Below are 26,110 nucleotides of genomic sequence, written 5' to 3'. Positions count from 1 at the left end.
TGAAAAAACATACCTGGTGGCATCGGAAAATCTCGTCGATGCACTATTATTGCTGGAGAAGACGCGTCGGAGCTGCGACGACGCCTTACTATTCAGTATTCACCGTCGATGTGCCTTTGTCGGCGTTACTGTTCACGCCGGAGTTACTGTTCGCGATGCAAATACAAAACGCAAAAAAATAAACACAATGGCAAACCATGCCTGAGTTACTGTTCACGCCGGAAACTCTTTTCTGGCGTCGCTGTTCACGCCGGAGTTCTCGTCGGATGGCTGGAGCTGCAACCGCACCACACCTTCTCGGCTTCTCCTCTCTTCCGTCGAGGGTTGAACAATGAAGACCTTAAGGGTTTTCGTTAACAACTTAAAAGGTAAAAGAAACAAATATTGCAAAATTGCCATTAACACGAACTGTTCGATTCTATTTGACTCATGACTCGGCCCGAGTCGTGTGAGTCCAAGCGATCCAACTTGATTATAATGCTCTGCGTGTTTTTGGATGCACTTTCTATGTTCATATTGATGATTCTCTCAGAAATAAATTTCAACCAAAGGCTTTCAAGTGTAGGTTCGTGGGATACGCAGATGATTACAAAGGGTATCGGTGCTATGACCCTACGACTAGGCGTGCCAAAATTTCCAGGAATGTTGTGTTCGATGAGAATGATTTTGGAGATATATTGTTTAATACCTGCCAAATAATTCTCAGAGAAGAAGTTTATCATCCATGGCTGAATGCTAAATTATTTGCAAGTGTTTATGGCGACTGCTCATCTCAGTGTACTCAGGAGACACAGTCAGCCGACCAGGATGACATCGACTCAGGCCAAGCGTGCTTACCTCAATTAGGTGATTAGACATATAGGGCTTCATATGTTGAAGAATGTGTAGACTCACAATCTCACCCTATTGATAACTTTAAAGGTAATATCTACGTACGAAGAGAAAAAGGTACTCCTCCTGTTCCTCACGTAGAACCATGTTCCTCACATAGAACCAAATACCTATGTGCATGTTGGAAACATGAGGAGTTCAAATAGAATCAGACATCCTATATGGGTCAGCTACAATAAATTTTCTATGGATCTTCAACTCTTTTTATCTCATATTGTAAGCATGATGAACCCGTGGGATTTCATCAAGCCGTGAAATCAAATAAATGGATTGAGGCCATGAATGAAGAAGTGGGAGCGCTTCATGAATATCAGACATGGGAAATTATTCCCAGACCTCCTAACAAAAATGTTGTTGATTCCAAGTGGGTTTACAAAATTAAGTACAAACCCGATGGCACGATAGAACGATATAAATCCAGGCTTATTGAGAAGGGGTTTACACATGAATATGACCAAGATTATGATGAAACTTTTAGTCCTGTAGTCAAAATTGGAACAATAAGAATTATATTGTCTTAAGCAGTCCAACGTAAATGGACATTGAGTCAGTTGGATGTCAAAAATGCATTTGTTCATCGAGACTTGAAGGAAGAAGTTTACATGGAGCAGCCTCCTGGATATGCTGAGGGAGACCCAAAAACGCATGTATGCAGGTTAAACAGAGTCATCTATGGCTTGAAGCAAACCTCACGCTCGTGATTTGAAAGTTTCTCCCTGAAAATACAGAAACATGGGTTCTCTCGATCCTTCTTGGACCACTCATTGTTCATTTTCAAGGACAAAGGTATCACCACCCTGTTGTTGATATATGTTGATGATATCATTGTTACAGGGAACTCAATGAGCCACATTGCGGAAATAAAAGGACTCTTAAGTCAAAGATTTAAGATGAAAGACTTGGGAGATTTGCGATATTTCCTGGAGTTGAGGTAGATAGGAAGCATGATTGTTTAACATTGACACAACATAAATATACATTGGATTTGTTGAAGAAATTTGGCATGCAAGATTGTAAGCCTTTGCCTACATCAAGTGTCTTGCATCAAAAGCTCAACTCCTAGGATGGAGATTTGTACCCAGATCCTACAAGATATCGAAGTGTAGTCGGTATGTTCCAATATCTTACTTTTACTCGCCCTGATATTGTTTACTCAGTCAATCAAGTGTCGCAGTTTATGCATGAGCCACGAACGGGACATATGTATGCATTCAAGAGAGTGTTGAGGAATTTAAAAGGTACGGTTGGAGATGGGCTGGTATATAAGAAAAGTTGGAAAAGAGAAGACATACATGACATCATGGTCTATAGTAATGCCGACTGGGCAAAAGATCCTGATGAAAGGAGGTCAGTTTCTGGGTATTGCATCTTTCTTGGGGAAAACTTAGTATCCTGGAGCAGTAGAAAACAAAAAGCAATAGCTAGATCAAGTACTGAAGCTGAATACCGATCAATGACTGCTGCAATTGCTGAAGCTACTTGGACAAGGCATTTGTTGAATGAATTGGAAGAACGGATCTCGAAATCTATCCTCTTGTGTGATAACCAGAGTGCCATCAAAATATCCTTTAATCCTATCTATCACAGTGAGACAAAACATATTGAGATAAATGAACACTTCATTCGACAAAAGATTGAAGACAAAGAGATTGAGCCTCACTTCATCTCTACGGAAGACCAGGTGGCGGATTTATTTACAAAGGGATTAACAAAAAATAGATTCTGGTTCTTGAAGAACAAGTTGTCCATGGTACAAGACCACACACAACATGAGGGAGGCTAATAAGTGTCGTGAAATAGGTTGGACCCGTTTGGGTCTGATCCAGATCCGAACTAGGTTTTACGTGTTTGACGGTCCTTGCAGTGTCATTCTTGTAATATTGTGATTACTACCAAATTGTTTTGTAACCTGTGCTGTGTATAAATATCAACTATTAGGTCACGTATGATTATAAAAAATACGTGAACCTATTGCAGCTCATAACACCCTATCGTCTTCCTCTTCTTCCACCTTCTTTTCTTCTTTAGATCGACTCTGGTGGAGACTCAAGATCTAACAGCTAGGGCGTGTCCCAAGGTAGGGGGGGGGCATGGTCAAGGAAAATCTACAGGAAGAGAGATGGGAATCTCACTTGGTTGGCACGAAAATCAAGGCAGATGGCAAAGGCGAGGGCATCGGCCAGAAGGAAAAACATGTTCTCAACGAGCAGAGATGGACGAATGGGTGAGAGAGCAGAATCTTTCTCTCAGAGAGCAATCACACAAACCAAGAACGAAATTTAGATGTTGAATTCAATAAATCTCATTCAAAATTAAAATAACTATACATGCCTATTTATAGAACATACATCCACAATCCCAACCTAGAGAGGACTCGGGGAGGGGGGGGGCATCCCATTAGAATCCCAGCCTTGACAGTATTCCAGGATGTGTGAGTTTCTTAGAGACTCCTGGGAGAAGTGGAGAACTCTCTCCTTCTCTCTCTGCATAATCATAGCTAGGTGGGTCCTGGATGGGGTGGATCCAGCTGGTCGGACCTAGAGCTCGTGTAGGTCCGTAACAATAAATTATATAAAAAGAACAAGTTTTGCATGAAGAAATCATGCTCAATTCCTTTTGCACGAATAGACATACTAATTTATTAATGTGTATGAAAGACAATCACAAGTGCATAAGGACCATATGAAAAATCATTTATTAAAATTTCAAAATAACAAGATATCCATGATCACTAAGACCCTAACTACGTATAATCTTTAATACTACATAAAATATTCTATGTTTCATATAAGAATACGTCAAAGAGAAAAGAAAGAAATTCAAACACAGGTTAAGCAAAAATCTCATAAAATCATACTTGTGAATGACAAAAGAACATTTTAAAAACATTTTAAACCATTTAAAAATATTTAAAAAACAAAACAAAGTCCAATATAACAAACACAATAAATTAAAGTCATGTGTAAGGACATGTTTTGACATTTATAACCATGAAGTGCTCGAATAAAGCATGTAAGTGCCAAAAATACATGCTTAAGAATACTAGATCATATATGTACATATTAAATAAAGAGAGTTCAAAAACCTAAGATTCAAACTAGATCTCCTAAAATCATGCACATATATAAATATCATTTCACAAGACCAAATAAGTATTATAAACCTTATAAAATATTTAATAAAAAAGCAAATCCTATAATAAATTTGAAAAGTATTTAAAAATTTATTTTTACCAAAAATAACAAATAATTTTTCAAAGATAAGAAAAATAAGTGCTTTCTCATGCATAATACATGCGATGGACAACTCAAGTAAAAATAAAGTTTTAAGATACAGGTCAAGATCTCCCTTGAATCCAAGCCATACATTGATCATGATTTCTTCACGAAGCATGAACTCAAACCAAAGAATCCCAAGACTCAAAAAGGCAAAATAGCAAAAAAAATTCCTTGGCTCTGATACCATGTAATGAAATATGCGAAAATACAAAAAGAGCTTATAAGAGCTTACAAGAGCTTACAAGTACACATTGCACAAGTCCACTAAGGGACAATACAAAGAGCCAATATAGGGAATACAAACAGCCACTATGGGCAATACAATGCACTAAGCCTTAGTTGTCAAAGGTGCCGCCTAGGCGACCTTGGCGCAGCCCCACCGCATGGGTGACCAGGTCTGGGCCTAAGCTTTTTTTTTTGAAGACATCAATTGTTTTCTTTTTCGAAGAAGAAGAACTCCGCCTATGTATAACTGTTTAGTTATACACTGCCGGTCCCAAGCCCGGATAAAGGAGGAGGGTTGCGGTAGGCCAGTGACAGCCAACCTAAAAACTTAGTCACACTATGAATATGAACCAATATGAGAATTTCGTTGGGGCGTTTCCTACTGAGCGATGCGCTGTATTCTATAGCCTCGGAGGCAGTGATAAATGGGCAAGGGTTGCTAGGTCGTCGCCCAGGAGCGACGCATCACACCGGCACCCAGGTGTGGTGTCAAATAGGCAAGGGTCCCCTCACTTTGTTGGAAGGGTGGGGGTAAAGAAGATAGTTCAAGACCATAAAATTAGGTTAGCCACTTGGAACATAGGGTCTTTAACTTGTAAGTTGGTAGAGTTAGTAGATGTTATGTGTAGGAGAAAGATGAATATTTTATGTCTACAAGAGACCAAATTGGTAGGTGAGAAAGCAAAAGTGATAGAACCTTGGTATACATGAATAAATAGGAATAAAAATAGAGTAGGGATTGTTATTAGTCGTGAGTTTATAGATAATGTAGTTGAGGTCCGTAGGAAAGATGATAGGATTTTACTTATTAAATTAGTATTAGGTACGGATATTATTAGTGTTTATGCACCTCAAGTAGGTTTAGATGATTCCATTAAGCGTCAATTTTGGGAAGATTTAGATGGAGTAGTACAAGGGATATCTTATGGAGAAAAACTTTTCATCGGCGGTGACCTTAATGGACATGTAGACATTAGTAGGGATGGATTTGAGAGTATCCATGGAGGCTATGGTATAGGAGAAAGAAACGAAAGTGGAGAAAGGATTTTAGATTTTGGTTTGTCCTATGATATGATCTTAGCAAACACTTGGTTTAGGAAGAGGGAGTCTCACCTAGTAACATTTAAAAGTGAGGTTAATACGAGTCAGATAGATTTTTTCCTACTTAGAAAGAGAGATATGGGTTGTTGCATCGATTGTAAGGTTATACCGGGAGAAAATGTAGCTACACAACATAGAGTCTTAATTTTAGATCTTAGAATTAGAAAATGCCCCAAAAGGGATGAACATAAGGTAAATCCTAAAATTAAGTGGTGGGCACTGAAAAAAGCTAAACAAGGAATGTTTGTAGAGCAAGTAGTTAAGGAAGCTGATTGGTGTCTTGAGGAGGATTCAGAATCAATGTGGAATAAGATAGCGGGTGGCATGAGAAATGTGGCTAAGGAGGTATTGGGTGAGTCTAAAGGCGGTGCACCGCTAGGTAAGGATACATCATGGTGGAACGAGGATGTCAAATCAGCTATTAAGGTTAAAAGAGAGTGTTATAGAAATCTAAGTAAGCGTCGTGATAATAAGAATTTGGAGAAGTATATGATAGCAAAGAAGGAAGTTAAAAAAGTGGTTCGAAACGCGAGGGATAAGGTATATAAGGAGGTTTATGACAAGTTGGATACCAAAAAGGGCGAGAAGGATATTTATAGGCTTGTAAAGATGAAAGATAGGAAATCGAAGGATCTGAGCATGGTTAGATGTATCAAAGATGAAACGCAAAAGGTTTTAGTTAAAGATGAAGAGATTAAGGAGATATGAAAAGATTATTTTGATAAGCTATTTAATGGAAGTCATGCTCAGGATCTTGGAGACTTCTCCATTCCTTTTCATGAGATAAATCGTGACTTCATGCGCAAGATTCAAAAGAAAGAAATTGTAGAGGCTTTGAAGAAAATGAAATCAAGGACAATTGGCCCAGATGGTATACCTATCGAGGCTTGAAAATGCTTGGGTGAGAAAGGTTTAAAATGATTGACAAATCTTTTTAACAAGATTTGATGAACAAATAAGATGCCTAATGAGTGGAGGAAGAGTACTTTGGTGCCTCTATATAAGAATAAGGGTGATATACAAGATTGCACAAACTGTCGTGGTATAAAACTCATGAGTCATACTATGAAACTTTGGGAGAGGGTGATTGAGTATAGGTTGAGGAAGGTGGTCATGATATCAGAGAATCAATTTGGTTCTATGCGTAGAAGATCAACTATGGAAGCTATACATCTTCTTAGACAACTTATTGAGAGATATAGAGAGGAACAAAAATTTGCATATGGTTTTTATTGATTTGGAGAAGACATACGATAGAGTACCTAGGGATGTTCTCTGGTGGACAATGATGAAGAAAGGTGTTTCTCTCAAGTACATTAGTATAATTAAAGATATGTACGAAGGAGTAGTAACCAATGTCCGCACTTGTGGAGGGGTGACAACCAATTTTCCTATAACGGTTGGGTTACATCAAGGATCTACATTAAGCCCTTTCCTATTTGCTATAGTGATGGATGAGCTTACGAGATCAATTCAAGAAAATGTGCCATGGTGTATGTTGTTTGCTGATGATATTGTTTGAGGTTAATACTAAGTTAGAATTATGGAGGCAGACATTGGAAGCAAGAGGTTTTAAGTTGAGTAAGAGTAAGACAGAATATATGGAATGTCGGTTTAGTAAGCAACGAAGTAGTGATGAGAGTGTAGTGAAGCTTGGTGAGCAAGAAATACCGGTGGATGTCTGTTTCAAATATTTGGGATCTATCATTCAAAAGTATGGAGAAATTGATGGAGATGTAAATCATAGGATAAAGGTTGAGTGTATGAAATGGAAAAGTGCAACTGGAGTGTTGTGCGATCGTAGAATGCTATTGCGGTTGAAGGGAAAGTTTTATAGGACGACAATTAGGCCTGCTTTACTATATGGTACAAAATGTTGGGCTGCCAAGAGACATCATATTAAAAAAAATGAGTGTAGCTGAGATGCGTATGCTTAGATGGATGTGTGAAAATACAATAAAAGATAAGATTCGAAATGCAGAGATACGTAAGAAGGTAGGCGTTGCATCCATTGAAAATAAGATGAGAGAGAATCGTTTACTGTGGTTCAGACATATTCAGCGAATGCCTAATGATGCTCCGGTTAGAAGGATGGAGAAATGAGAAAATATATTAGTTAAAAGTGGTCGGGGTAGGCCTAAGAAGACTTGGATGGAGATGATAGGAAAGAGTATGAATGCTTTGAACCTCATCGAGGACATGGCATTGGATAAAAATGATTGGAGGAGAAGGATTCATGTGAAAGACCTAGAATGATTTTCTTTTTTGGTTCATATCGCCGACCCTAATTGTTTTGGGATGAAGGCGTAGTTGTTGTTGTTGTTGTAAGAAGAAGAAGAAGAAGAAGAAGAAGAAGAAGAAGAAGAAGAAGACAACATACATGTTTCTTATTATGTTTTTTTTGGGTACCACCTAGGCCCCTGCCTAGGCCTTTTTAGGGTCTCACTGCCTAGGCTCCGCCTAGCGCTTATGACAACTAAGGCTAAGGCACAAGAGCGAAAACAACAATAAAAATAATAACATAAGAACATAAAAAATATCATCTTTATTGAGTAGAATGCTTAGAAAAATCATTACAAACAAATGAGGGGGGAGATCCCCTTTATATACACATGGAGAGGTTCAACGGCTATAAATATAGCCGTTGGGGAGCTCCCAACGGCTCTTAGGGCTTTTGACCAAAAAGCCCTTAGCCAATTACAAAATAACAAAAACAAATAAAAAAAGAAAAAGAAAAAGGACTGATGTGCCCCTAATGGGCACAACCTATTACAAAAGATGAAAAAACCTTTAGAGGGTATTACCTATTACATCATTAGAAATATATATATATATATATATATATATATATTATTTTATATATATAAACTTAACAGAAACCGGTCTATCTCTTATTTGACCCCCAAATGGATCAAACCTATGAGAATGAAAATCAACTTTGCTAAACTTATCCAAAAGGTATAGCATTTGGGGTTGCATTTATGCAAATAAAAAAATGTGACATCATAAGTTATGGTTTAGTACCATCTTACACCTATGTAACAGGGACATTCCTAAAGGCATGTAATGCTGGTGCAACACTGGGGACAACTTTCGCAGTGTTGGGTGTTAAGGGCGGATCCAGGGGGGTGATGTGGGGCTCGAGCCCCTCCTAAAGTTTTGAATTTTTTTTCCTTGTTTATAATTTTTGAAATGCTTCGCTGTTCCTTACACCTTTAAAACATATAAGATGAGTCCATGCCAGTTGGATTGATTTATATGCTGGACTCATCAAATGGCTCATTGACTTGGCAGAATGTGACCTGCCATTAGATACATCCATGCCAGTTGCATATACTGAACATTGTTGGTTATATCATTGACTTGTATAATTCACATCCTGATCAAGCAAGAAACTGAAATTGCATTACATTTTTTGGTTGGTGGTGCTTAAAGTTTGCATTTAGTTGAACTAATAATTTTCTTTATTTAATAAGCATTAATTTTTTGCATTGACTTGGCAGAATGTGACCTGCCATTAGATACATCCATGCCAGTTGCATATACTGAACATTGTTGGTTATATCATTGACTTGTATAATTCACATCCTGATCAAGCCAGAAACTGAAATTGCATTACGTTTTTGGTTGGTGGTGCTTAAAGTTTTCATTTAGTTGAACTAATAATTTTCTTTATTTAATAAGCATTAATTTTTTGCTTCAGGTGGTGCTTTGATGTTGAATTAGTGGATTTATGCAAATGACTTAATAGCACCATCATTGAGATATCTGTCAATTGGACAGAAATTCCTGGATCCAAAGTGTGCTTGACAAGTATCATGCACATGCTATTTAAGCTCATGCTTGTTCGCCTTGGTTATGGATTAAGCTTATGGAAAATTCATACCTGAAAGTGATGCTCCTTGTTCTTCTGTAAAACAAAGCCCCTTCTAACACAAGCAAGCTAAAATCTAGTCTAAGGGTTGACAGAGGAACCCATTTTTGCCATAAAATGGAAGGTTCACTCATGTTTCTGCTCACTGTTTCAGCTGATGGTCATGTGCGTTGCTGTTTGTGGTAATGTTATGAGTGGTCATTTTTGTGGTCTTGGCTGAGAGGAAATACTAATCGGTCAGAAAGATATGGATCAGTAAATAGTCTGCAGTTCCACTAGGAGCCTTAAATTGTTGACCTTGTTGGTCATTTTTGTTGTCATCATATTTTATGCTCTAAATTGGCCATGGCCTTATTTTGGTTCCACAAGGGAGAGTACTTCATTCAAAAATACATGTTAGCCTCCACACTTGGTGGACTAGTTAGTATGCTAATTTGTAATTGTTGCAACTATGATGTTATATGATATCATAATCAGTTAGTAGCCAGCATGCTGGGATTCAGTTTCCAATTATATATTTATTAAGTATGATCTGGTAGTACTTTTGTTCTGTTCAGATTGCAACAGCTATAAATGAATTTCCTGACTTTGTTAAGATGCTGATATTGTAAAATGCATTATGCCATTAAGATAATGATTTCCTAATTGTGGGAAAACTTCAAAACTGTTGAAAGAAGGGGTAGGGAGCCCTTCCAACCTAATAAATTGTGCTGTGATGAAATACATAAAGGCCACATGACTCATGCAATTGATTTAGTGCTGCTATCTGCAGCACATATTTACAGGTCTGCCAATATATTTGTGTAAAAATGGATGACTACTCAATGCTGTTATATGTGCTTAATATGCCGTATTGTGTACAGAATTAGATAAGTATTGTGTAAACCAAATCACCTTCCACGAAAACATGTGAATAAACATAATGACTTTTGCTGAGTGAATTAGATGATAATCTTGAAGAGTATCATCCAACAAATCATTTATAATTAGTGTTTCCTGCTCAATCACTACACCTTCTACTTCTGCTTGCATATCCATCCAACTGTCACTCTTAGCAAGATCCCTCGACACTAAAGACTCCACTGATGAACTAAAGACTCCACCAATGGATCCAACTGTGGCTGTGATTCAAGGTGCCAACCGAGTTTAAGCTTCAAGCCATAAGGGATTAATTTCCCACAGGCATTGACCAGTCACTTGCTGTCTAGAAAGAAATCCAGGGGCAATTTTTGAATGGGCTGCTGGTGCTCTAGGCACTATTTTATTATAAATTTTTTTGCCCCACTTGAAGCAAAATCCTGGATCTGCCACTGTTGGGTGTGATCAATTGCACTGGTGTTCATTTCTTTCCATAACTGGCCTCAGTTAGTGCTGACTGAGTCCAGCTTCGTCCACATTTTAGAATATATAGCGGGTGCGGGGATGCGGCACTTTAAAAAAACATGGGTGCGGCAAAAAAAATTTAAATCCGGGTCGGATTCAGATCCGACCCAGATCCAAACCCGATAAAGCAATCACTGCATGCTTTAAATAAGCACGTAGGGTAGGGTTTCTATTCGAGAAACCCTCCCCATGCTGCTCACTCTCTCTCCTCGCTCGCCTTCTCCCCCGCCGCAGGCTCCCACTCTCCCATTCGTTTTCCGGCCACCTGACATCGACAAGCCCCACGTCCGGCAAGCCCCACGTGCCAGCGATGCGACAGTTCTTCTTCTTCTTCTTCTTATTATTCTTATTAGCCGAATCCCTGTGACATAGTATATATATGTGTGTGCGTGCACATGTGTGCACATACATACATGTGCAGCCATATGACATAATCTTACACATAAAACATTATTGTTGTGCTTTTACAATGCTGCTATTTATGTTGTTTTGCAATTGTGGCTCATTTGTGCTGTATATCCTCATTATGAGAATTGCCAAAAATATATAAAACATATATATTTTAAGATCAAATGTTTTTATTCTCATCTCATGTTTTACAATTTTTAAATATTAGTAATTCATTTTTCTTTTTCTTTGCCTTTTCTACTCTGTTTTTCATAATCTGCATTTTTTTTGAAATTTTCCAAAGAAAGGTGATTACTTTTTAATTCTTCGATAAATTGCTTATACCAACATTGGTGATCATGGTCTAGCATTTTCTTGTTCATTAAGATGCTGTTGATTTTTCATTTGGTTATTTATTCTTTATGCCTGGTGAAAATATTAAATTATGCTTCTACATGATAGCAGGTATATTAAGAGCTGAGGCAGTGAAAGAGTTTGAGAAACTTTACGTAGCATGGTAAGCCATGAGAGAGGAGGTTGTGAAATTTGTTGATAGATAGGTCTAAATTTATGCATTACATAATGTCCTTGTATCAAAGTATATGAAGCAATCAAATGTCGAGGGGTCAACTTCCTCAAAGATCTCAGCTATTAAAGAGACCACTGGAAAAAAGCAAGGGTAAAGGCACTTGGTACAATGCAGTCATCATAGATGTTCCAGACACTTCTAAGCAGAAACAAAACAGAAGGCACCCATCAAGTGGTGTTACTATCATTATTGATGATGACAGGGATAGTGATGATGGGTTGTCTACAAATTATGTTATAGATGTTGGTGACATTGAGAGTGATGCCAGCTCAACGAAGAAACCTCATTCAGATTCATGGGAAGACTACGTAGTTGAAGATTTAGAGAGCGATGAGTGTGAAGTTTTTAATCAAGCAAGTAGGTCATCTTTCAGATTATCAAAATGTAATGAAAAAGCTTATGCAAAAAAATGTAATGAAAGATATGAAAAAAGTCGATCTTCTAGACACAGCTTCAGTTATGGTGATGTTTCTGCAATTAGTTCATCAGAAAGTGATTCTGATTGTGAACTTGTGGAGTGTTCCTTGGAAATTCGTGCAGAGTGGGAAAAGGCTGCTCTAAGAAAGCAAAAGTTGAAGGAAACTCACAATCCTCAGTTTGGGGTTGAGGATCAAATTAGTGGATCTGGTTCCAATACTGATCCTAAAGCTTCTTCATGTGAAACGACTCAAAAGAATGATGTAGAAAGTGACAATGCGTGCGACTTTGAGAATGAGCATTCTACAGAGGCTCCAACTTTTTCCAACTCTAACAATGTAGTTTGCAATAGTGAAGGGGACAATACATCAAGCTGTGCAGCTACTTCTAATGATATTTTGGAAGAGAATTACCCCAAACATGCAGAAAATGAACCTATTGTGAATTCTTTTTGCCAGTTGTCCAGTTCTGCTCTTCAAAATCCATGTTTTGATCAGGTTGATGCTGATTGTATCAACTTTGAACCTACAAAGGAGGGTGCTCTTGGGGCACAAACTCTTTCCAGCATCCACCTCCAGGATGACACATCATCTAGGAGTTCATCTGTAGATTTTCGAGATGAAGCTGGTTCACTTGAGGTCCCGAATGTGCTCCTTGGTGAAAGAGAGAAGCTCAAGGAGACTGCTGCATACAGGCTTGCTGATCAAGACGAATGGGAATCCAGGCGTCGAGCACTGCGGATGCAGGTCAGCAAACTTGCTCTCTTGAGTGCATCTCAGTTTGAGTTTGACAATTGTCATGCATTGTTGTCTCTTCTTTTCGTATTTATCTAGTAACCATTTTCAGTGAACTATCTAATAATTCTGCAACTATGAGATATTTCAACCAGTGTCACTGCTATCACCGATATTTTGAAGATATCACAATATTATCGGTATTTCAAGGTCAGCTGATATTTCCCCGATATTTCCAAAATATTGCTCGAATCGAAAATATCATGATATTTTCCCGAGATTTTCCCAATGTATTCCCAAGATATTCAAAAAATAATTTTTTTTTTATATAGTTTAGGTATCTTTTTTTGTTTCTTTTATATTTTAAAAGCATTTCTAGTTGTTTCTTTATATTTTTGTAAGGAAAACACTACAAAACCTACTATTCTTATCTTTTTTATTATTCACTATATTTTTTTGTAAATTTTAAATGTTTCCGAGATTTTCCCTAGAAAAATCACTTTTTGAAAATATCTCTGAGAAAAACCCACACTGAGAAATTACCTTGTTCGATATAGGTGACTATGATTTCAACCATCCCTCACTCTAGCTCTACCTGTGAGAGGATCTATTTGAATATTTGTTGCAGTTGTATAAATATTGGACATTTGTATTCCTATTATATAGCTTTATTTTCAATTTTGTTTCATGAGTACTTTAAGTCGCGTATTGTTAAGCTGCATTTTCATCGATACCATGTGTGAAGGTATTCTTGTTCAGTAAGTCTTTCCATGCTATTTTGTTAGCATCATTAAACCATACTCTTATTTTTTATGACATGTGCATGACAATGGACTATATTACCAATCAGGATTGGTAATATATTACATGGTAGAATGTTGGTCAAGTGCATTTGCATTGTTCATTTCTTCATAGATTTGCAGATGCTATAAATATCTGACCTATGTGCTGATATGGTCAGGATAACAAATCTCATATTGTTTCAACCATGAAACTAAGGAGTACTTTCTATTGCATACATTCTCAGAAACCAGGAGAAAATTTCAGAAATTAATCACTTCAATTTGATTCCTAAATAATTGGGTTCCATATTGACTGGCTCCATTTTCTTGCTTCTACAGTCCGAGGAAGCACAAAGGCTGCGGAAGAGAAAAAAGGCTGAAACTTTACGGTTATCCGATATGGAAAGAAGACAAAAGCAACGACTTGAGGAAGTTCGACAGACACAAAAAAAGGTTTAAATTTGACACTGATTCTGTGTTCTTGAAGGGTTAACATCTTTTTTTAATTAATATTATGTCTTTTACTTTATCTTGAAATGAGCATGGTCTTTTTGTTATTGAATTTTCCTGGGTGTTTCTTATTACTTTTTCGTCTATATGATCACATAAATAACAGGACGAGGAAACTATGAATTTGAAAGAGCAGCTTCGTGGTGAAGTGAGGAAGAAACTCGACCATTTTGAGCTTATGTACAAAGATATGGCTTCATTACTTCGTGGTCTAGGCATTCAGGTTGGAGGGAGTCCTTATCCCATGCCACATGAGGTAATTATGTAAAATTTTAGTTGTACATATTTGCTAGTTCATGAAATTGCACGAAGAGCCTGTTTCTTCAATGTAGCAGATTCTCCATAACATAGTTCATGGTCCTATAGATTTGATATTTGCCAGCCTAAACACTTTATCATGCACACTAGCCGATTCAAGGAACATAATAGGTCATTCTTCTTCTTTTGGTATTGATGTGTGCTTTGGCCTAGGTTCGGAAACAGGAAAGGGGTAGACTCGGTTTGGTCAAGTCAATTTCAAAGTCAAAGTGGGCTAACTCGGGTGGACAGGGTATTGAGTTCTGACAGGTTCGGGGAGAAAAATCAGAACTCCCAAATGGTGCAGCAGAAAAATCTCAAAATTGGAGGGATGATTCTAGACTAGGGATGGCAGTGGATCGGGGGAAAGCGGGGCCCCGCCCCGCCTCGCCCCGTTTGGACCGGGGATGGAGGGCATGAAACGGGGATGGAGTCGGGGATGAAGGTTAAAATTCATCCCCGTGCGGGGATGGACCGCCCTGCCCCCTCATGTCATCCACATATTATTGTAATCTCGTCTGTTGATCATAACTTGATCAACGGTTCAGATGAAACATAGATAAAGGGTTAAAAGGAATGGTTGACTAGGGTTTCTAGCATTCTCCCCTCCTGTTCTGCGGCTTTGAGTGCTCAACCCCTCTCTCCTTCCTATCGAGTACCAATGACGATCCGACGAGGCGAGCTGTTGCCGACTGCCGTTGCCCTGACGTCTTTCTTCTTCTCCGGCTCTGAGTTCTCCACTCCTTCCTGTCGAGTCACCCACGACGATGAGGTGAGCCGCTGCGCTGCTGCCCGTCCCTGCTACGCTCAAACCGCCGCCCCGCCCTCAAGAGACGACTGCTGCGACCACATTTGAGTGAGGATCCTTCTCAATCTTCCTCTGATTTATCTGAATCATCCTAAAATTGAATTTTTTTTCTGCATTATTAGGTTTTTTGTTTCTTTCCTTTCCAATCTCTCGTTTTACTGGGTAGGGTTTATTGTGTACTTCTGTAAAAACGGGGATGGGGCGGGGACGGGGTGGTGGGATGTGGCGGTCGCGGTGGCGGTGGCAAGGAGGGGGACAAGGCGGGGGTGGGGATGGAGATTAATATTTTGAGACGGGGCGGGGGTGGAGGTCCAAAGTCTCCCCTGCCACGTGGATGGACCGGGGATGAAGGTTAAATTTTAGAGACGGGGCGGGGGTGGAGACCTTGTCACCCGCCGGGGTCCACTGCCATCCCTATTCTAGACACCCTAAACTAGATTTAGTTAATATTTCAGGGGTAGATGACACACGAACAGGGAGATGATTTTTCGAAGTTGCAGGAAAATTCAAGGTTATGCAGGGACTGACGGGTTGGATCTGACAAACTCAAATTATAAAATCGAATTCTCAGAGTTGGGAACTCAATAAATCCAGAAATTCGGGGGTTTAGTACTAGACACACTGAAGAATACTAAGTCCAAAAATCAGATTCAGATCCCTCATGGTTTGAGCTGGGTAAATTTGTGAAGACTGACAAAGTTTCTGGGTTCGACAAAAATTAGGTGGGCTGAATTGAGTTCGGGTAGGTTCAAACTTAGGTTTGGGGTAAGGCAACGGACTTGACTGAGTTTCTTGTGCTAGGGGGACTCAATGGGGTTCTTCTACAGGCGCTGGGTTGATTGGTTGGTTGGTTGGGGTTAGATCCACTAGGGTTTGGCTCGGGAAGGTGCAGACTGTCGGGACTGGCAGTGCGCCGGTTGAGTTGGACCTTGGGCAGCATCCTAAGCTTCAAGTAGTAGACTCGACCTACTAGAGATCTTCTTCACCAAGAAAAGAAGTGAGAGGGTTGAACCCTTGAGAGAGAGAGAGAGAGAGAGAGAGAGAGAGAGAGAGAGAGAGAGAGAGAGAGAGGAATTTCAAATTTCATTTCATTTTTTGATAATCCTGAACAAGGGAAATAAAAGATTATTTATAAGCCTAGAGGGCCTAATTAGCCCTTTACACAAATTACCAAAACTTTTTAATTCTCATCTAATTTTAGTTAAAACCTCTAAGAACTTAGGCTAAATCTAGTTAAGCCCTCTTTTGACTGGTCTATTTCTGTGACCTTGTACTTCAGAAATAGACCGGTTTCTTGGTCTTCCTTGTTCCATCTTTAGAGCCCTCATAAACCCAGCTTGCACGACCTTCTATTGAGCTCTAGAAATAGGGAAGGTGCCACCTGAGTGGGCCCCACCAAGCTCGTTCCCTATTCTTAGCACCCCTACTTTTAGGATCTCCAGAAATAGCTTAGACCAAAATTAGGATCTCCAGAATTAGCTTGCTCTACTTTTAGGTTTTCCAACTTTAATCTATCCCAGAAATTGGGGAGGACGCCCCAAGGGTGGGCCCCACCAGCCATATGCTCTTTATTGAATGGGTTTCGGATCCGGGTCAACCCAATCCATATCAGGTATCAACTGTATGCCAGCATTTTGAACTCTTCCACTGGAGCATTTAGAGTTTAGGTTGCATGTTTCTAGCACCATCTATCTTATAGTTCTGTTATGCGAATTGGATATGCATAATCGTGTGCAATGATTCTTTTCGTTGGTTGATATTGGGCATGAAAGTTGGCTCTAGTACAGTTTTAAGTAGTTTCATCATGCTGTGTATAGTGAGTTGTTATGTTCTGTTGCTGAAATTTTCTGATGGCTTAACGCTTATGCAATTTTATGGTCTTTGTTTTGACTTATATACTAGGAATTCAGTTGCCATCATTTCTGTATATAATTCTGCATTTGGGGACAAAGAATATGTTTTCAAAATCTCATTAATATTCTATTATTTTCTGACTTATTGGTTTATGGGAATGCAGTTTGGGGATCATGATTTTATGTTCTACAAAAATTTCAAATGTAATTATAAATTTATAACACGTGAATATGTGTGCTATGCAATATCCAAGCAAGAAAGATTTGCAAAGATTCTTCTTCTCTTTCATCTGTAAAACTAAATAGTTAAATGTTTCTATTGTTCAATTCATAATGAAGACCATGGTTAGCCTATCATTTTATATCTTTCCTTGAGTTACTGGAAGCTTCTTAGATTAGTGGGAAGCACAATTCTTTTAAACTCATTTCAGAAGCACGATACTTTTCGCTTCCAAAACTTGATGGGAATCTCGATTCTCACATGCTTCTTCTATGCTTCCCATATGCTTTGTTCATGTTTCCTACACGCATCCTATATGTCCTCTCGTGCTTCTTTCCATGTTTTCTATGTGCTTTTTCACATTTCTCAGTTCTTACTCACTTCCCATGTGCTTTCTCTGAATAGGTAACCATCATTTTTAGATTTTGAAAAATTTAATTCTTACACTAAAAAATCTTTATTTTAGGTTTTATTCATTTCCCATTCGATTTCTGTTTTGCTTCCACTCGATCACTTCTTTTTCGATTCCCATTTCGCTTTCAAATCGATTCCTTGCTTCTCGCTTCCTATAAATTTTAAAATGTCTCACTTTTCGCTTCCGCTTCCCGTATCGTTCCCCGCTTCTGCCTCCTAGTCTGCCTACCTTGATCTTTCTTACTCATGGACCATAATCAAGCTAATGATTATAACCCATCTTGGATGCTGTCCTAATCATTCCATAGATGAAAGCATGGGTCTTTGTTTGCAATGAGTATTCATCTAAGACGTGAGGAACCTCCCTTTTTAATCAATTATTGGTGATTGAAATGAATAAAAAACTTTATTTTATCATACAAATAGTGTAGAGATATAGTGATACTATAATGAGTGACACATTCCATTTTCACAAAACAATACAATGAATCATTTCGTTCAGTAGTGTTATCTTAAGAACTGTATATATCCACAGACGTGCACACATGCACTTTATATATACATATATATATATATATATAAATATGGGCATTTCCAACACTTTTTTTTGCAAATCCAACCATGTGGATGTGCTTGGCACAGTGAATTTTCTAGGAATCAACCATTAGATAATGTATTTTCGATGAAAATATGTGATTTTTGAATGATTGAATATTTATGAAGATTATGAGCCATTGATTTCAAAACCTTAAAAAAATCACGTTTATGCATCAAAATCGGATGATTCAAGAGCGGGTTCATAAATCCGGGCATGTAGATCACATCCGTACGGTTAGATTCAAGTGGAAAGGACAAAAAATCCATGAAAATAGCGGTTCACAATTAGTTCTCATATTTCTAGTTCTCATATTCTAGTGATTATATATATAGTGTGTGCATACCAGTGTAATTGATATCACCAATATTATGAGAATATCGAGATATTATCAGTATTTTAAGGTCAGCTGATATTTTTTCGAACATCTTCAAAATATCGCTAGAATTGAAAATATCACAATATTTTCTTAAGATATTCAAAAACATTTTTTTAATATATTTCAAGTATCTTTTTTTGTTTCTTTTATATTTTAAAAGCTTTTCTCATGGTTTCTTTATATTTTTGTAAGAAAAAACACTGCAAAGCCTACTATTCTTGTCTTTTTTATTATTCACCATATTTTTGTCAATTTTTAAAGCTTTCGAGATTTTCCCTCACTTTTTGAAAATGCCTCTGAGAAAAACCCTTCACCGTGAAATTACCTTGAACGATATAGGTGCTATGGTGCGCACATACATACATGCATGTACATATACATATACATACATGCATGTACATATACATATACATATACATATACATATACATATACATATACATATACATATACATATACATATACATATACATATACATATGTATTGATTGCTTCATGGATTGTACCCTATGTATGTGATCTCTAGAGTTTTTTTTAGTAAAGACCATGTTTTAGATTATGATATTTTGATGTGTGCAAATTTTCTTTTAAGAGCAGTTAAAAATTAGTAGAGAACTAAAAGTATCTTGACCTAGTTGTCAAAGGCGGCCTAGGCGACCTCGACGCAGCCGCCTGGGCGACCAGGTCTGGGTGGTGGGGCCCTATATTGCCGCCTAGGCTGTCACTGCCTAGGCTTTTTTTTAAATCCTAGTTTTTTTTTAAGTTTTTTTTTTAAGACATATCGTTTGTTTTCTTCTTCAAGAAGGCAAAGAAGAAAGGGAAGACAATATACATGTTTCTTATCATGTTTTTTATGTTTTTTTTTATTTTGGGTACCGCCTAGGCCCCACCTAGGCCTTTTTAGGGGCTCACCGGCTAGGCTCTGCCTAGCGCCTATGACAACTAAGATCTTGACCTTAGGTCATAACACAATGACATGTGATGACCCAAATTTTTTCAGTCTAAAGAACTCAATCCAAAGCATGTTTTGTGGTAAAATATCCATGTTAAAGACATCCATATGGTCAAGCAGATAGCACCTGCAACTACAACTTTCTACCAAATAGTATCATCTCTTATGTGTGTGTGTATGTGTGTTTTGGGCCATTTCTTAGTTTTTCTTCTGACCACCGGTTGATTCCTAAGGTCCTATTTGGACGGCTCCCAGGTTTTGGATGGAAACCTGGTTATACCTCCAAAATCAGGTTTAGTGACATGTTTGGATGTGCCATATAACTCGGTTTGGCTAAACCTGGTTTTCGCCAAAACTCAGTTGAAACCAATTTTTGCAAAACTTGCTCCTACCTAAGCTTTTCATGGAAGAAACTGGGTTTTTCGATTGGGCCTCCCTGGCTCTCTGACCATTTATTTTTTATTTTTATTTTTAAAATTTTGGTGGTATGCTAGGTCATGATCAAACATTTTTTTTACAAATACAATGGCCAGTCCCTTTTTTTATTTTTTAACTTTTTGAGTTCTGGGCAACCAAAGAACCTGCCTTTTCAGGTTTTTGGTCATCCAGACAAGGGGAAAGCCAAGCTTTCGGCAAACAGGGTTTGCTCAAATCTTGGCCTTCTATCATATGTATTGTATCTGATGAAGCTTAAAACGATTTGTGAAGGTTCATCATGTGCCTTTTTGACGGCAATGGAATAGTTGTCCGTGGGCTATGTAGTCAAAAATGCTAGGATGTGCCTAGTCAATAGACCACTAAAACTACTTGATTAGGCGGGACTAGTCGGTACCCCAATTAAAAAATTTAAAAATATACATAAAAATCATAGTCACCTGTATCGTTAAAGGTAATTTCTTGGTGAGGGTATTTCTCTGAGAGATTTTCAAAAGTTGATAAATCTGTGGAATATCTTAGGAGTTTTAAAAATTGAAAAAATATAAATAACAACAAAAAAGCTAAGAAAATATTAATTTTTGCATTATTTTTCTTCCAAAGATATAAAGAAACATGTTTTAAAGGTTTTAAAATATAAAAGAAACAAAAAATAGGAAATGCAAACTTAAAAAAAAAAGAGTTTTTCCCAAAAATATCGTGATATTTTGTTTTCTGGCGATATTTTCAATATATCAGCGATATTGATGACAATGATAAAAATATGTTCAATTCTTTTGGTACACCATAATCCATTACACATGTTTTCACAATATATATAACCAGAATATGTATATATAGTAATGATGCGATGCTCCCGAAGCACCTACTCCCTCTTATAAACTGTTGGATCATTTCCAATCCTACGGTTTAGAAGAGGGTTAAATGTTTTGTGCCTTTCTATAATTATTGAAAACAAAAAAAGTAATTGAGGAGTTAAGAGTAATTGTTTCCAAAGCTTTTATAGTAAATAAATTTGACTTTGGTCTCTCTCTCTCTCTCTCTTAGCTACCGGCTTTGGACTTTCTATTATTGCCAACCAGACTCCACTTCCATCATAACAACATGCACATGACATGCATGTGTGTGCATCATCCATCCATGTATGCATGAGAGAGAAGATACGTGTGTGATCATGCCATGCATTCAGGTTCATCATCCATTCATTATGCACGAGAGAGGAAGAGAGAAATGGGCATTCAACTCTATCTAAACCTGTCCCTCCCAACACATTTACTTTTTTGGGTTTCCAATAATAATGGAAAGACATGCACATTTAACTCTCCATCTAAACCATTGGATTGAAAATGATCCAATGGTTTATAAGCGGGAGTAGATACTCCTGGTGCACCGTATCATTACTAATATATATATATATATATATATATATATTCAATTATTCATAACATATTTGGTATAATCAACAAAATATGCTTTTGAGCCTTTCACAAAAAAATTGATTGTAATACACACACATTTTATTCATAGCATAATTTATATATATATATATATATATATATATATATATATATATATATATATATATATATATATATATATATATAGCCACCTATATCATTCAAGGTATTATCTTTGCAAGGGTATTTCTTGGAGAGATTTTCAAAAGTTGAAAAATCTTGAGAAAATCTCAACAGTTTAAAAATTGAAAAAATATAAATGATAACCAAAAAGATAAGAAAATAATAAGTTTTGTATTACTTTTCTTCCAAAAATAGAAAGAAACTGTAATGAAATATGCGGAAAAGAAATGTATGTCCTACAATGGACATTCACACATAGAAATCAAAGAACAAGTCCAAAAGAGGACATACACAAAAGCCAAAAATGGCTAGAAAGCATAAAATCTTATAAATGCACTAAAGGGCTTGTAGAAGCCACACATTACAAAGGGGGAGACCCCACTTATTTATAGGCAAGAGAGGAGTGAGGGAGAGTTAGAGAAAAGCAAGAGAGAGGGACCATTGGGAGTCCCAACAAGGAGTAGTTGGGCTCCCAACGGTCACAATTGTGACCGTTGGGGGCCCAACGACTCTTTGTTGGGGCCCCCAATGGCTGTGCATTAAATGCACAAAAAGAAAAATAAAAAGGACAAAAAAGAAATGGAAAAATAGAAAAGGAAAATGGAAAAAAGTAGAAAAGGAAAAGACTAAAATGCCCCTATTGGGCGAGTTACAGAATTACCCCTTATCGGGCAGAATATATTTATATATATATATAAATATATATTACATATATATTTTAACACCCTCCCTCAAGCTTTACGGGGATACAACGAAAAGCTTGTTGAGAAGAAACATGAAATGAGGAGCAGCAAGAGCTTTGGTGAAGAAGTCCGCCAACTGGTACTCGGATGTGACGTAGGGCAGAGTAATGGTTCCTTTTAGGTATTCATCTCGAACATAGTGGCAATCCATCTCAATATGTTTAGTACGCTCATGGAAGGTGTGGTTGCTTGCAATATAGATAGCACTCTTGTTATCGCAACACATCTTCGAAGGAATTGAGATGATGATGCCCATATCACAGAGGAGACTTCTAAGCCACACAAGCTCCATGGTTGTAGTGGCCATTGCACGATATTCCGCTTCAGTTGAGGACAATGATACTTTATGCTGCTTCTTGCATCTCCAAGAAATCATAGTCACCTAAGAAAACACAAAAACCAGTGATTGAGACTCTATCATTGGGATTTCCTCCCCAATCAGCATCTGTATAGGCAATTAAATCAAGTGATGATGAAGAGGAAAGAAAAACTCCCTTAGTTATGGTGTTTTTAATATATCTGACAATCCTTAAGACTGCACTCATGTGCACAGTTGTAGGTGCATGTTGAAATTGACTGACGGAATGAACTGCATGAGCTATGTCTGGCCGAGTGATGGATAAGTATGTCAGAGACCCAACGAGTTGACGGTAGGGAGTAGGATTCTCGAGAAGTGTCCCATCTTTCAGCCTTAGCTTTGCATTGATAACCTCAGGAGTTTCTGTCTTTTTATCATCCGAAATTCCAGACTTGGCATAAATGTCAGCAACAAGTTTCATCTGAGAGAGAATATACCCTCGGGGTGAATATGCAACTTCAATACCTAGAAAATATCTTAAGAAACCAAGGTCAGACATGTCAAAATTTTCTTTTAAAATTTTCTTAATATCATGGATTCCTTGCTCATCGTTTCCAGTGATGATCATATCATCAACATATAGTAGTAAAATAACTACAGAGGACCCTGCACTTTTCACAAATAACGCAGTGTCAGTATAACATGAACGGAAATTTAAGCTAGTCATTACATTGCTAAATCTGTCATGCCAAGCTTTTGGAGCTTGTTTTAACCTATATAGTGCCTTTTTTAGTTTAAGAACTTTGTTTTCACCAATAGATACTCCTGGTGGAGGATCCATATAGACCTCTTCACTTAGTTCGCCATTAAGAAATGCGTTCTTAACATCCAATTGATAGATAGGCCATTTTTTAATAGATGCAACCGCAATAAGAGTCCTAACACTAGTCATTCTAGCTACGGGAGCAAAGGTTTCCTCATAGTCTATTTCATACTCTTGAGCATATCCTTTAGCTACCAACCTAGCTTTATACCGTTCCAATGACCCATCACTTTTAGTTTTAATTTTGAAGACCCATCTACATCCGATAGACTTCTTTCCAGTGGGTAATGAAGTTATTTTCCAAGTTTTAGCCTTTTCAAGGGCACTAAGTTCTAGTTTCATGGCTTCAACCCATTGAGGAATGTTTTTGGCTTCATTATAGTGTGATGATTCATGATAAGAGTGTAATGCAATTAGACATGCCTTATACTTAGGTGTTAGGGATTCATAGGAAACAAACCTATTAGGAGGATTGGAGATTCGACTAGATCTCCTTAAAGAGGTTTCTTCTATGGGAATTTCTTGACCATGCCTAGTATAGGTTTGAATTGACCTATTTTCAACATCATTACTTCCATTTTCATCATTACTAAGAGGAGTATCCTCTAAATCATTAAGAACATCCTCTACGTGAGGAGTCATATCTTCTTGAAAAAGAAGATCAAATAAGAAAGCATATTCGCTTTCATCAATATCTTTATTTTTCTCAAAACCGTTCTCATTTTCTAAAAAAGTAACATCTTTGGATACATATAGTTTGTTGCTTTTGGGATCGAAGCACCTAAAACCTTTTTGATTTTCTCCATATCCTAAGAACACACATTCGATAGCTTTTGGGAGATAATTTATCTCTTTTATGTGTAAGGACAAAACACTTACACCCAAAAATTCTTAATCTATTAAAATCGGGTGTTCTTTCAAAAAGTTTTTCATATGGAGATATATTTTGAAGGGATGAGGATATCATTCTATTTATCAAATAAGTGGAGGTTAAGGCGGCTTCGGCCCAATAGCATTTTGGAATTTCTTTGGAAATGAGAAGAGTCCTAGTGGTTTCCAAAATGTGTCTATGCTTTCTTTCGGCTAGACCGTTTTGTTGGGGAGTCCTAGGACATGACCTTTGATGACAAATTCCATTGGTTTCCAAATATTCTTGAAATTCATTTGATAGATATTCTCCACCGGAATCGGATCGAAGAATGGAGATATTAGTTGAAAATTGATTTTTGACAATCATATGAAATTTTTTAAAGAAATTAAAAACTTCGGATTTTAGGTTGAGAAAATAGATCCACACATATCGAGTGAAATCATCAATGAAAGTAACATAATATGAGTATCCTCCTTTTGATATGACCGGAGAAGGACCCCAAACATCCGAATGAACTAATTCAAAGGGTCTTTTGGACACAAATGTTCTCTTTGGAAAGGTGGTGGATTTCATTTTTCCAAAAATACAACTCTTGCAAACAAAATGTTTCTCATTACAAAAATTCTTTCCAAAAGGAAAGGAGTACATTTTTTAGAAGCTTGGATGTCCAAGTCTTTGATGCCAAGTTTCCATATTTTTATCTTGGACATGATTACAAAATGATTTAGTGGGAAGTTTCAAATTGTTCATGTAGTAGAGATCTCCCCTCCTATGGCCTTGCCCAATCCGCTTCCCGGACTGGAGATCCTGTATAGAGCAATCCTTGGTTGAGAAGGAGATTTCACATCCATGATCACATATTTGAGAGACAGATAAAAGATTTAAATTAAGTTGAGGTACTACTCTTACATTTGGCACAAAAAAAAACTTTTGAAAAGTCTAAGGTTCCAAAGCTTTTAACTTGTAAAGAGGTACCATCGGCGGTGGAGACAAAAGAATTTTTGGAGTTGCTATATACATTGGATATTCCATTTTCAATAGGGGTCATATGAAAAGATGCTCCAGAGTCAAGAATCCAAGAAGGCGTACCTGGAGAAGAAGAAGAGGCAATGGCGGCTCCCGAAGTTGACGGCGATTTGAGTAGAATTTGAAGTGCTTCGGATAGTTGAGCAAGGGAGAAGGACTCTTTCCCTTTCATTGGCTCCTCCTTTTGGGGAATTTCTTCAATATTAGCAACTTTACCTTTTGGAGGCTCATTTATCTTTGGACAATTAGGTCTTATATGGCCCGGTTCTTGACAATGATGGCAAATAACTTTTCTATAATTGCCATTATAGTTATTTTGCCTCCCAAAGTGTAGAGGCTTATATGCTTTCATATGATTGCCGGGTCTAGACACGGCAAAAACTTCATCTCCTCCCTTAATCATGCCAAGACGAGTTTCTTCTTGGCATATTTCGGCTATGACATCTTCCAATGGAAGCGGTTTTGATCTATGGAGAAGGGAGGACCTTACTTGTTCATATTCGGGCCTAAGCCCATGTAAAAATTGGAAAAAGTGTTCTTTCTCCATTTGTTCTCTTCTCATTTTAACATCTTCACTTGATACCCATTTGGGTTCAAGAAGGGATAGCTCATCCCATAAAGGTCCAAGAGTGCTATAGTAATCTC

The 26,110-nt window shown here is 37.6% G+C and overlaps 1 protein-coding gene across 5 annotated transcripts in view; it reads left to right on the top strand.

The window, feature by feature from the left end:
• Window positions 1-26,110, top strand: part of LOC149813115 (uncharacterized) — a 35,556-nt gene that overhangs the window by 6,935 nt on the left and 2,511 nt on the right. For 2 of the 5 annotated variants that reach the window (XM_089991426.1, XM_089991427.1), the window contains 3 exons: window positions 11,605-12,891; window positions 14,001-14,114; window positions 14,278-14,427. In XM_089991426.1, coding sequence (XP_089847552.1) covers window positions 11,755-12,891; window positions 14,001-14,114; window positions 14,278-14,427 — 1,401 coding nt within the window. In that variant the 5' untranslated portion in view covers window positions 11,605-11,754. Of the gene's footprint in view, window positions 1-9,147; window positions 9,494-11,601; window positions 12,892-14,000; window positions 14,115-14,277; window positions 14,428-14,642; window positions 15,325-26,110 lie in introns of those variants that run through there. The other 3 variants (XR_016428245.1, XM_089991430.1, XM_089991428.1) reach the window with 3 other exon arrangements.

The sequence above is a fragment of the Nuphar pumila genome, chromosome 16 (genome assembly GCF_984573655.1).
Source record: "Nuphar pumila chromosome 16, dmNupPumi1.hap1.1, whole genome shotgun sequence".
Lineage (NCBI taxonomy): Eukaryota > Viridiplantae > Streptophyta > Magnoliopsida > Nymphaeales > Nymphaeaceae > Nuphar > Nuphar pumila.
This window is presented reverse-complemented; position numbering and strand designations above follow the sequence as displayed.